Raw genomic sequence first — 12269 nt, forward strand, 5'->3', positions numbered from 1 at the left:
TAATGAATATATTAAAACCTTATATATGTTCAAAATAAATTTTTACATTTTAGAAATATCCAAGGCTGGTTTTATATTTAGAAAGTATGATAGGCACAATAATGACATGCATCCCTAAAGATGTACATGACTAATCACCAACACCTAGGAAAATATTAAGTTACATGGCAAAGGGAATTTAGGTTATGGATGGAATTAAAGTTGCTATCAGCTGACCTTAGAGTGGTTATCCTGAATTATTTGGATGTACCCAATGTAATCAAAAAGTTCTTAAAAGTAGAAGAGAGAAAAACAATAGAGCTGGAGGGAGATGTGACTGTGAGACAAAGGAATCGAGGAATGCAAGATTGCTGGCTTGGAAGATGAAGGAATGGTTCTATTAGCCATGGAGTATGAACAACCATGAGAAGCTGGAAATACAAACAGATTCTTCCCTAGAGCCTACAAAAAGAAACACAGGCCATTCTGCCAGTACTTTGATGTTAGCATAGTAAGACCAATATCAGACTTCTGTTTTACAGGAATGTAAGATAATAAATTTGTATTATTTTAAGCAAATAAGTTTTTGGTGAATTGTTACAGTACCAATAAAAAACTAATACGTTACAAAATATATGGAGCTGAATGTACTTTGGACATGAATTTTAAAAAGCAAATCGTCTCTTTTCTATTATATAACAAAACGACATGTTCATTTAAAACATTCATGTAATCAAGCTAAAAGCTACTCTGTAAATATTTAACTAATTCATTATAAGAAATACAAACAAGTATTAAGTAGAAAAATTTTATTTAAGGAAGTTGGAATCTATTCCCAGCAAGAAGGCACACACATAATCAACATGAATGAAGATGAAAATCCAGTAAAAAGAAAGTGAAAGAGAAAAAAATGCTTAAATAAGAGCAGCTGAATCAGGTAGTTTATTAGTCTCAGAGACTCACAGCACAAATCACTAGTGAAATTATGACCACTACATTTAGAAGACAAGATAGGAAAGGCAAAACTTAGAACAACTTCCAAAGATATAATTTATTGATTAGTTAAAATGTTCAAAATAATTTTAATTGCTTGTTGGCACTAACAAGTATTTGGTTTCTTTTTATTGCTAAGTAATCATTTTCCTAAATCTATCCGATATCAGAACAAAAGATGGTAAGCTGAAGATAATCTCTCACTATATAATTTGTGTTTTGATTCTCCAACTTTAAATTTTATCAAGATATACATTACTGATTTCTTATGTGGAACTCAGCAATAACTTCAACATGATGCTAGCATTCATTTGAAAATACTATGAATAAAAATCATTAACGAAAATCTTCTAGCCTTCTGAATAAATTCAAAATACTATGTAAACAATCTCTAATACTCATAGTAGCCCAAATGACTCAAAGAAGAATTGTTAGTAAAGGTAACTATAAATGAAAACTCCCTCGATCTTCTAAACCGTATAATAATATCTTCATAAGCCAAAGAAAAACACATTCTAAAAGGGCTATAGAAACAAATTTTAAGTAACACATTAATAATCTAAAGTATAACAAAAATAAAAACATAAAATTAAACAATTTGCCTTTCAGAAACAATAACTTAAAATACTTAAAATGCAATCATTTGATAGCATTATATTTCATGAGCAGTTAAGAGAAGATGCAGCTTTCTCTCCTGGCAATGCAGAAGTTATGCTAAAACTAATTATGCAGCAATGATTTTCCAGTTGAATGATTTGGGTGAAGAATTTTGCTTCACTTACAGATTTCTATTTAATGAGAAGCTTGCAATGAAATATTGAAATTTAAGCTGTGCCTGTTTGTTTACCTGAATCATAGACTCTGCCAACCGTGTTTCATCTACCTCCAATATCATCATTCTGATTTCCTCATATGGCACCCGAAAAGAGCTCAGGAAGATTGCTAAGAGGGAGAAAGAGAGAAAGGTTTATAATGAATAAGGTTTAAAAAAGTATTTCAGATGTAGTTCTATTTATAAAATCAAAAATAAATTCAGAAAACAAGAGAATTCAAACATTTAATATAATTATTATGGGGGAAACTTCCATTACCACATTTTATACTCTTCTCTAGTTTTAAAACTAGTGTTTAAACAACAGTCCTGTATTATTGCACTGGATCCAAGGTTGATTTTTAAATGCTCAGTTATTTATCTACCATAAGAATGATGCCAGTTTTCATGTGATAACAAAAAATGAAATAAGGTACACAATAAAAACATCACATTGTAATGAAAATAATGAGAAAACCACAATAGGTGCATGTAATATTTGTCTAAACATAGGTGTTATTTGCTTGTATCTCTTCTAGCCTTAGAAAAGAGTTCAGCAAAAAGTATTTTAAGAAAACTGCTAAGCAGTACATTAACACTTTTACAAGTAATAGTAGCACTTCACTATTCAGAAACATTGTAAACAGTATGCTAGAGAAATCTTACATGTAATCAAAGCTTAAAATATCCAATTTTAGAAAACAAATTCTCATTGAAAACTATCCAAATGTAATAGATAGTATAATATGTTATTACTGAGAATTCTAAACATTATTTACATCTTTCTTGATGCCTCTTATATTAACTATTATAATGATTTTCTCAAAAGTTACTGAAGTAGAAGGATATTTTCACAGCAACAGATACAATGCTTTTGCTAGTTCACCCCTTATTCTACTATTATGTTCCTACATTCAAGATGTCACTTCTTAACCATACTCAGCACCTGCAAATCAATAGCCTATTATTTTTCTTTTTTATTTAATGAATGTCTATGTCATCTAGTATGTGTATTTCTAGATAAAGACACTATGTTCAACACCTCATATCTGTGGGTTCCACATTCACAAATCTGACCAACTGTGGATCAAATTCAATCCACAGTAGGTTAAATCTAACGATACAGAAACCACAGATATAAAAGCTGACTATAAGGAACTTGAGCATCTGTGGATTTTGGTATTCATCAGGAGTCCTGGAACCAATCCCTCTGATATCAAAGGATGACTATTTTTTATAAAACTCAGGAAACAGGATCAGCTTCTTTTCTGTATTGAGGTTGTATTCCTGACTTGTGAGACTATCATGTACTACCTACAGGTTAACAAGGGCACCATCTGTGTTCATATCACCAATACACACATTTCTGAACCCAAGAAGTCTTAAATATGAAATAATTATGATAAAACTCACAGATGTCTATAATCCTTAATATCCCAAGAACAAGATAAAATATATAAATGGTATAAGAGTAAATAGAGATTTGGCCAGGCGTGGTGGCTCACGCCTGTAATCCCAGCACTTTGGGAGGCAGAGGCAGGCGGATCACGAGGTCAGGAGATCAAGACCATCTTGGCTAACACAGGGAAACTCCGTCTCTACTAATAATACAAAAAATTAGCCAGGCGTGGTGGCATGCGCCTGTAGTCCCTGCTACTCGTGAGGCTGAGGCAGGAGTATCGCTTGAACCCAAGAAGTAGAGGTTGCAGTGAACCAAGATTGAGCCACTGCACTCCAGCCTGGGTGATACAGTTAGACTCTGTCTCAAAAAAAAAAAAAAAGTAGTAGAGATTTGTAAAATTACAAAAGATAACTCCATAGCAGACAATAGAACATGCAAAAAATATAATCACTGAAGATGGTGAAGTAGGGCTCTCCAGTAATTCTCCACCCTCACAGAAACATCAATTTGAACTAGCCATATGTGAAATAAAATACGTTCAAAAGAGAGAAAACAAGCAAAAAATCATAGTACCTGCTATAGACTAATACTAAAAAAGAAACATTGATGATGTAAAGAATGTTTTACATTACCCATATCAATCCCTCCCCCAACGTCAGGCAGTAGAGCAAAAAAAAAAAGATACTGTCTACTTGAAAAATAGAGAGGGAAGTGAACATATAAATTTGCCTTTGTGCTTAACAACCAATCTACCACTATAAAACGCTCATGGACTCTGATTCCTTACAGGTACCTGCAATCTAAGCATCTAAACTGACACTGGTATCAGACAGGAATCCAATGGTCCTTTGAGAAAAACTCGAGTTCTGGCCCATATCACCGACAGATGACTGCAGCGACCTTCCTTTACAGAAAATACTTAGCGGCAAGCAGGCAACAGCAGCCGTGGGATTCAGGAACCACCCAGGACTGCAACAGCATTAGGAACCATGAAAGTAAGCCTGATGCTGGGTCAGCTGTGGGAGCCCAAAATTTTCCAGCCTGGGCTGCACCACCCAAAGCACTTCTAGGCTTAGGGCACTCCCTAGCACTGCACCAATAACAGCAGTCCATACCAGATGGTCTACTCAGAAACCCTAGACAGACTTACTGTTGAACGATGACCTAAAATAAAGTCAAACTGAGAAGAATGGAATAAATATCTACTTCTTCAAAGTGTAGACAGCAACACTTGACCACAATGCAAAAAGACAATCAGGGAAACATGACATCACCAAAGGAACAAAATAAGCTGCCAGTGATGCACACTAGAGACCAACATGTATGAACTATCTGGCAAGGAATTCAAAGCTGTAGTTTAAGAAAGTTCAGTGAACTTCAAGAAAATATTAAAAAAAAAATGTTAAATGTTAGACCTAATACTATAAAAACCCTAGAAGAAAACCTAGGTAATACCTACCATTCAGGACATACACATGGGCAAGAACTTCATGTTTAAAACATCAAAAGCAATGGCAACAAAAGCCAAAATTGACAAATGGGATCTAATTAAACTAAAGAGCTTCTGCACAGCAAAAGAAACTACCATCAGAGTGAACAAGCAACCTACAGAATGGGAGAAAATTTTTGCAATCTGCTCATCTGACAAAGGGCTAATATCCAGAACCTACAAAGAACTCAAACAAATTTACAAGAAAAAAAAACAAACAATTCCATCAAAAAGTGGGCAAGGGATATGAACAGACATTTCTCAAAAGAAGACATGCATACAGCCAACAGACACATGGAAAAAATGCTCATCATCACTGGCCATCAGAGAAATGCAAATCAAAACCACAATGAGATACAATCTCACTCCAGTTAGAATGGCAATCATTAAAAAGTCTGGAAACAACAGGTGCTGGAGAGGATGTGGAGAAATAGGAACACTTTTACACTGTTGGTGGGATTGTAAACTAGTTCAACCATTATGGAAAACAGTATGGTGATTCCTCAAGGTTCTAGAACTAGAAGTACCATAGGACCCAGACATCCCATTACTGGGGATATACCCAAAGGATTATAAATCATGCTGCTATAAAGACACATGCACACGGATGTTCATTGCGGCACTATTCACAATAGCAAAGACTTGGAATTAACCCAAATGTCCATCAGTGACAGACTGGATTAAGAAAATGTGGCACATATACACCATGGAATACTATGCAGCCATAAAAAAGGATGAGTTTGCGTCCTTTGTAGGGACATGGATGCAGCTGGAAACCATCATTCTCAGCAAACTATCACAAGAACAGAAAACCAAACACCGCATGTTCTCACTCATAGGTGGGAACTGAACAGTGAGATCACTTGGACTCGGGAAGGGGGACATCACACACCGGGGCCTACCATGGGGAGGGGAGAAGGGGGAGGGATTGCACTGGTAGTTATACCTGATGTAAATGACGAGTTGATGGGTGCTGACGAGTTGATGGGTGCAGCACAGCAACATGGCACAAGTATACATATGTAACAAACCTGCACGTTATGCACATGTACCCTAGAACTTAAAGTATAATAATAATATAAAAAATCAAAAAAAAAGAAAGTTCAGTGAACTTCAAGGAAAAAAAACAGTAATTTTTAACAAAGAAAATAGTTTTTAAAAATTAAACAGAAATACTAGAGCTAAAATACACAAGGTACAAAATGAGAAATTCAATAGAGAGCATCAACTGTAGAAGTGATCAAGCAGAAGAAAAAAAATCTGTAAACTTAAAGACAATTCATTTAAACGTATACAGTAAGAGAATAAGAAAAATGAATGAAAATGAATGAAGAAAACGTAAAATTTATGGGACAGCATTAAAGAGCAAAAACGTGTCATTGAGGTTTGAGAGAGTAGATAAGACTGTAGAAAATTTATTTTAAAAAGTAACAGCAGAAAACTTTCCAAACCTGGAAAAAGATATAAATATCCAGATATGAGAAGGTAAAAGGTGTCCAGTATGATTGAATCCAATACTACCATGACATTATAATCAAACTGTCAAAGATCAAAGACAAAGAGGGGATCCAGAAAGCAACAAGAGAAAATAATAAAAAAGCAAACAAGAGAGTTCCAGTATACCTAACAGCAGACTTCTCAACAGAAACCTTACATGCCAGGAGAAAATATGATGACATATTAAAAGTACTGAAGAAAAACAACTTCTAACTAAGAATACTGTACCATAAAAATTTATTTTTCAGAAATCAAGGATAGAGTTTCCCAGATAAACACAAGCTAAGGAAGTTCACAATCAACAGCACTGTCTTATAAAAATTGCTAAATGAAATTCTTCCAGTTGAAAGAAAAGGATGATAATGAGAAATACAAAAATATCTGAAAGTATAACTCACCAGTAAAAGTAAGTATATAGTCAAATTTTGAATATTCTAATAATGTAATGGGTATGTAAAATCACTTATATCTTTAAAAGAGAGAATAGAGGACAAAACTATTAAAATTTACAGTAACTACAATAAATTGTTAAGGAATATTCAATATGGAAAGATGTGAATTGTGACATCAAAAATTCAAAATTGAAGGAGAGAGTACAATTAACACGTAGTCTTATTTTTTTATAAGTGATCAAGGTTATCAGTTTCAAATAAACTGTTTTAACTATAAAAAATATTTTAGCCTCATGATAACCACAAAAAATCTACACTAAATGCACTACAAATCAAAAGCAAAAAATCAAAACATACTATTAGAGAATAATCACTTATCCAGAAAGGAAAACAGTAATAAAGGAAAAAAGTAAAAAGGACCTACAAAACAAGTAGAAAACAATCAACAAAATGGTAGTTATAAGACCTTCACTATCAATAATTATCTAGAATCTAAATGGATTGAATTCTCAAATTAAAAGACAGTGGCTGAATGAAAACAAAACAAAACTACAACAATATGCTGACTACTGAAGACTCATTTCACCTGTAAAGACACATATAAACCAAGTGTAAAGATAGAAAAAGATATTCCATGCACATGAAAACCAAGAGAGAACAGGAGTAGCTATATTAACATCAGATAAAATATACTTTAAACCAAAAACTGTAAAAGGAAACAAAGAAGGATATTACATAATAAAGTGATCAACTCAGCAAAAGGATGTAACACTTGTAAAATATGTATATATATATGTGTATGTGTACATATATATATTATGTATCCAACACCAAAGAATCTAAATATACAAAGCAAATAGATCTACAGGGAGACATACATTTCAATACAATAATATTAGGAGACTTTAACACCTCATTTTCAGCAATAAAACAATCATCTAGACAGAAAATCAAAAAAGATTAAATAGAAAATGAACTCTAGGCCAAAAGGACCTAACAAATATTTACAGAACATTTCATATAACAAAATCAGAATAAACATCGTTCTCTCAACTGCACGTGGAACATTCTCCAGGACAGATCATATGTTACGCCACAAAACAAGTCTTAACAAATTTAAGGAGACTAGAATCATATCAAGTATATTTTCTGACCACAATGGAATAAAACTAGAAATCAATAACAGAAGAAAATTCAACAACTTTTCAAATACATGAAAACGAAGCCACATGTTTCTAAATAACCAATGGGTCAATGAAGAAATTAAAAGTCTTCAATTTTAAAATTTATTTAGAAAAATGAAAAGGGAAACACAACATACCAAAATATATGGGATATAGCAAAAGCAGATCTAAGTGAGAAGCTTACAGAAATAAACATCTACATTTAAAAAACAAAAAAATCTCAATCTAACATTGCACCTGGAGGAATTAGAAAAACAAGACAAACTCAACCCAAAATTATTCGAAGCAAGAAAGTATTAAAGATCCAATCAGAAATAAATGAAATGGAGACTAGAAAATACTAAAAAAGAAAAAATAAAGAAAGAAAAAAGAAAACAAAAAACAAAAAGTTGATTTTTGGAAAAATAAACAAAATAATCAAATGTTTATTTAGACTAAGAAGACTCAAATAAATATAGTCATAAATGAAAAGATATTACAACTGACACCACAAAAATAAAAAGAATTATATGAGACTATTTTGAATGATTTCTTATACATCAATAAATTGGATAACCTAGAAAAAAAATTGATAAAATCCTAGAAAATTATAACTTATCAAGATTTAATTATAAAACAATAGAATACCTGAATAAACCAATAACCAGTAAGGAAACTGAAATCAGTAATAAGTAGTTTCTCACCAAAGAAAAGCTGAGGATCTAATATATTCGCTGCTTAATTCTATCAAACATGTAAGTAAAAACTATTACCAATTCTTATGAAAACATTCAAAACAACAATAAAAGAGTAGAGAATACTGCCAAACTCACTCCACAAGGCTGGCATTCCCCCGACACCAAAACCTGCAAGGATGCAACAGAAGAAAACTACTTGTCACTAACCCTGAAGCAAAAATTCTCAACAAACTGAATTTAAAGATCAATCACCATGATCAAATAGGATTCATTCCGGAGATGCAAGGATGGTTCAAAATATGTAAATCAATAAATGTGACACATCCTATTAACAGTATGAAGGACAAAATCATATAATCATTTCAATAGATAGAAAAATAATTTGACAGAATTCATCACTCTTTTATGATAAAAAATTTTAACAAATTAGGAATAGAAGAAATCTGTCACAACACAATAAATATAGGTGTTATATATGACAAACACACAGCTATCATCATAACAAATAGAGAAAAGTTAAAAGCTTTTCCTATAAAATCTGGAAGATGAGGATCTCTACTTTCACCACTTCTGTTCAACATATTACTTGAAGTTCTAACCAGGACAATTAGGCAAGAAAAAAAAAAAAAGGCAGAAATAAGTTAAACTGTACTTGCTTGCAGAAAACAAGCTTAAATAAAAAAAATCATAAAGACTCCACCAACAAACTTAGATCAAATAAATTCAGTAAAATTTCAGGACACAAAATCAACATAAAAATCAGTACCATTTCTACACACTAATAGCAAACTATCTGAAAAAGTAATCAAGAAAATTCCATGTACAACAGCTACCAACTATTAGAGATCATTATGTTAAGTGAAATAAGTCAGACAGAGAAAGGCAAATATCACAATTTCTCACTTATTTGTAGGATCTAAAAATCAGAACAATTTAACTCAGGGAGATAGAGAAGAAGGAATGATTACCACAGGCTGGGAAGTGTAGTAGGGGAGTGGGGAGAGATGCAGATGGATGGTTAATGGATTCCAAAAAAAAAAACCCAAAATGAAAAAAGAGACTAAGAAACTACTACACGTAAGAACCCAAACTAAGAAACTACTAGAAGAAAAGAGGGGGAAAGCTCCAGGACATTGATCTCTATAATAAAATTTTGACTATCACCTCAAAAGCACAGGCAAAAATAGACAAATAGTATTACACCAAGCTTAAAAAGCTTCTGCATAAAATATATAATCCACAGAGTGAACAGACAAACTACAGAATAGGAGGAAATATTTGTAAACAATATACCTAATAAGGGATTAATATCTAAAATATATAAAGAACTGAAACAATTTAAGGAAAAGAAAACAATTAACCAAAATAAAAAGTGGATAAAAGACCTAAACACATTTCTCAAAAGAAGACATACAAATGTTCAACAGGTATATTTAAAACAGGTTCAACGTCTCTAATCATCAATGACAGGCAAAACAAAACCACAATGAGATACCACCTAAACCCCTGTTAGAATGGCTATTATCAAAAAGACAAAAATGGATAAAAAACTGTGGGACATACTATGCAATGGAGTATTATTTAGCCATAAAAAAGAATGAGATCCTCTCATTTGCAACAACATAGACGGAACTGAAGATCATCAAATTAAGTAAAATAAGCCAAGCAGAGAGAGACAAATGTCACATGTTCTCACTTCTTTGTGGGATCTAAAACTCAAAATAATTTAACTCAGGGAGATAGGAGTAGAAGTACAGTTACCACAGGCTGGGAAATGCTGTAGGGGAGTCGCGGTGGTGGGATGTAGGTGAGGGTGGTTAATGGGTACAAAAAATTTGAAAGAATGAATAAGACCTACTAATTGATAGCACAACAGAGTGATTATAGTCAATAATAATTTAATCATGCATTTAAAAATAACTAAAAGAATTTAATTGGATCGTTTGTAACACAAAGGGTAAATGCTTGGGGATAGATATCCCATTCTCCATGATGCTACTGTTATGCCCAAATCCAAACATCTCATGTACCCCATAAATACATAAAACTACTATGTACCCACAAAAATGTTTTTAAAAAGACAAAAGATAACAAGTGTTAGAAAAGATGTTGAGAAAAAGGAATTCTTATACACTTTTGGTATGAATGTAAAGTAGTAAACCATTATTAAAAAACAGTATGGAGTCTCCTTAAAATATTCAAAATGGAATTACCATATAACCAAGCAATTCCATTATTGGATATATATCCACAAGAAATAAAATCAGTATCACAAAGAGATCTGCATTCTCATGTTCACTGGAATACTATTTACAATAGGCAGGATATGAAATCAGCGTAAGAGACCATCAATGAAGGACTAGATAAAGTAAATGTGGTATATATACAAAATGGAATACTATTCAGACATAAAAAAGAACAGGCCAGGTGTGGTGGTTCATGCCTATAATCTCAGCACTTTGGGTGGCCGAGGCAGGTTGATTGCTTGAGGTCAGGAGTTCAAGACCAGCCTGGCCAATACGGCAAAACCCTGCCTCTACTAAAAAAATACAAAAATTAGCCAGGTGTGGTGGTGTACACCTGTACAGCTACTCAGGAGACTGAGGCATGAGAGTGAACTCAAGAGGTGAAGGCTGCAGTAAGCTGAGGTCATGACACTGCACTCCAGCCTGTGTGACAGAGTAGAGCCAGACTCTGTCTCAAAAAAATAAACAAACAAATACATAAGATAAACAAATAGCATAACATAATGATAAATATAATAGCAAATAATAAATACAAGAAAAAGCAGAAAAGATACAATGGTGACAGTAGAATTTGCTTTACAGATGGAATATTCTTTTACTTTCTCCTATAGTTGTCATTTGTTCACTCCTTTGAGATATTCTATAATTAAAGTAGTACCTAGCACATATATAAAGATCAAACTAGGGTTTAAAAAATAGTTTATGAATAAACTGTCTTTTGGAAAGCATTTGTTATAACAACTAAGGACAAAAAAAAAAAAATACAAGAGTTGAAAATGACCTGATGCCTAAGAGACAATTCAGAAGACAAATATACATTTTCTAAATACTTTAAGTTACTGAAAATGAGAGATATTCAGTTAATGTGTCCAAGAGATCGATCAAAAGGAATCTTTTGACTAACATACATCTTTATCTTTCAGAAGATGACTATACAGATCCAATAGGAAGCTTTGGATTCAGCTTGAAAGCGTAAAGTGTACAGATTTTAGAGCCAGTCATGCTTGTTTTCTGCTAGGAAATTTATAAATATTTAAACCTTGATGATAATTTGTACATTCCAGGGTTCCTCCTTTTACAGCTCTTACTGCCAGTGTAAACAAATCTGGTAAAACAAATGAATCTCACAAAACTCCTGAGCCTTCTCTTGATCCTAGTGTGCCTGGAATTCTTTCCTTCATGATGGGCCCAAAATCTTGGCCAAAACCTTTATGAACTCAAAAATATAGGAAACCCAAAACACTCTTAAATAAACAAGTAGACAAATGAATGACTTTTAGATTCTTTCTCCCAAATTCTAATCTAGTACACAACCATAATATTTCTCTTCAATCAACTTTAGAAATGAACCTCTACATTTCAGTATCAGTATTCTACTACTGACCACTGTTTTATTTCAATTTATCTCAATCTAAAACAGTTTTAAGACTCTTCTCAGAATTCAGACTCTCAAAACTCTAAATTTCATGACAAAAACCAGCTGTGAATCAAACTATAATTACAATAAAGATTATAGGCTCCTAAAGCTTCTTAAAGCTTAAATCATAATGCCTGCTACCATCAGAGAGGGCAAGAATAATCTTAAAATGGATTACATCA

General features: G+C 32.8%; 1 protein-coding gene across 5 annotated transcripts in view; it reads right to left on the reverse strand.

Moving 5' to 3' along the window:
- The window catches only part of DIAPH3 (diaphanous related formin 3), a 506048-nt gene that overhangs the window by 243846 nt on the left and 249933 nt on the right, over positions 1–12269 (reverse strand). For all 5 annotated transcript variants that reach the window (XM_025364744.1, XM_025364743.1, XM_025364742.1 and 2 more), the window contains one exon: positions 1820–1914. In XM_025364744.1, the coding sequence (XP_025220529.1) occupies positions 1820–1914 (95 nt within the window). The remainder of the gene's footprint in view (positions 1–1819; positions 1915–12269) is intronic.

The sequence above is a fragment of the Theropithecus gelada genome, chromosome 17, assembly GCF_003255815.1.
Source record: "Theropithecus gelada isolate Dixy chromosome 17, Tgel_1.0, whole genome shotgun sequence".
NCBI classification, from domain to species: domain Eukaryota; kingdom Metazoa; phylum Chordata; class Mammalia; order Primates; family Cercopithecidae; genus Theropithecus; species Theropithecus gelada.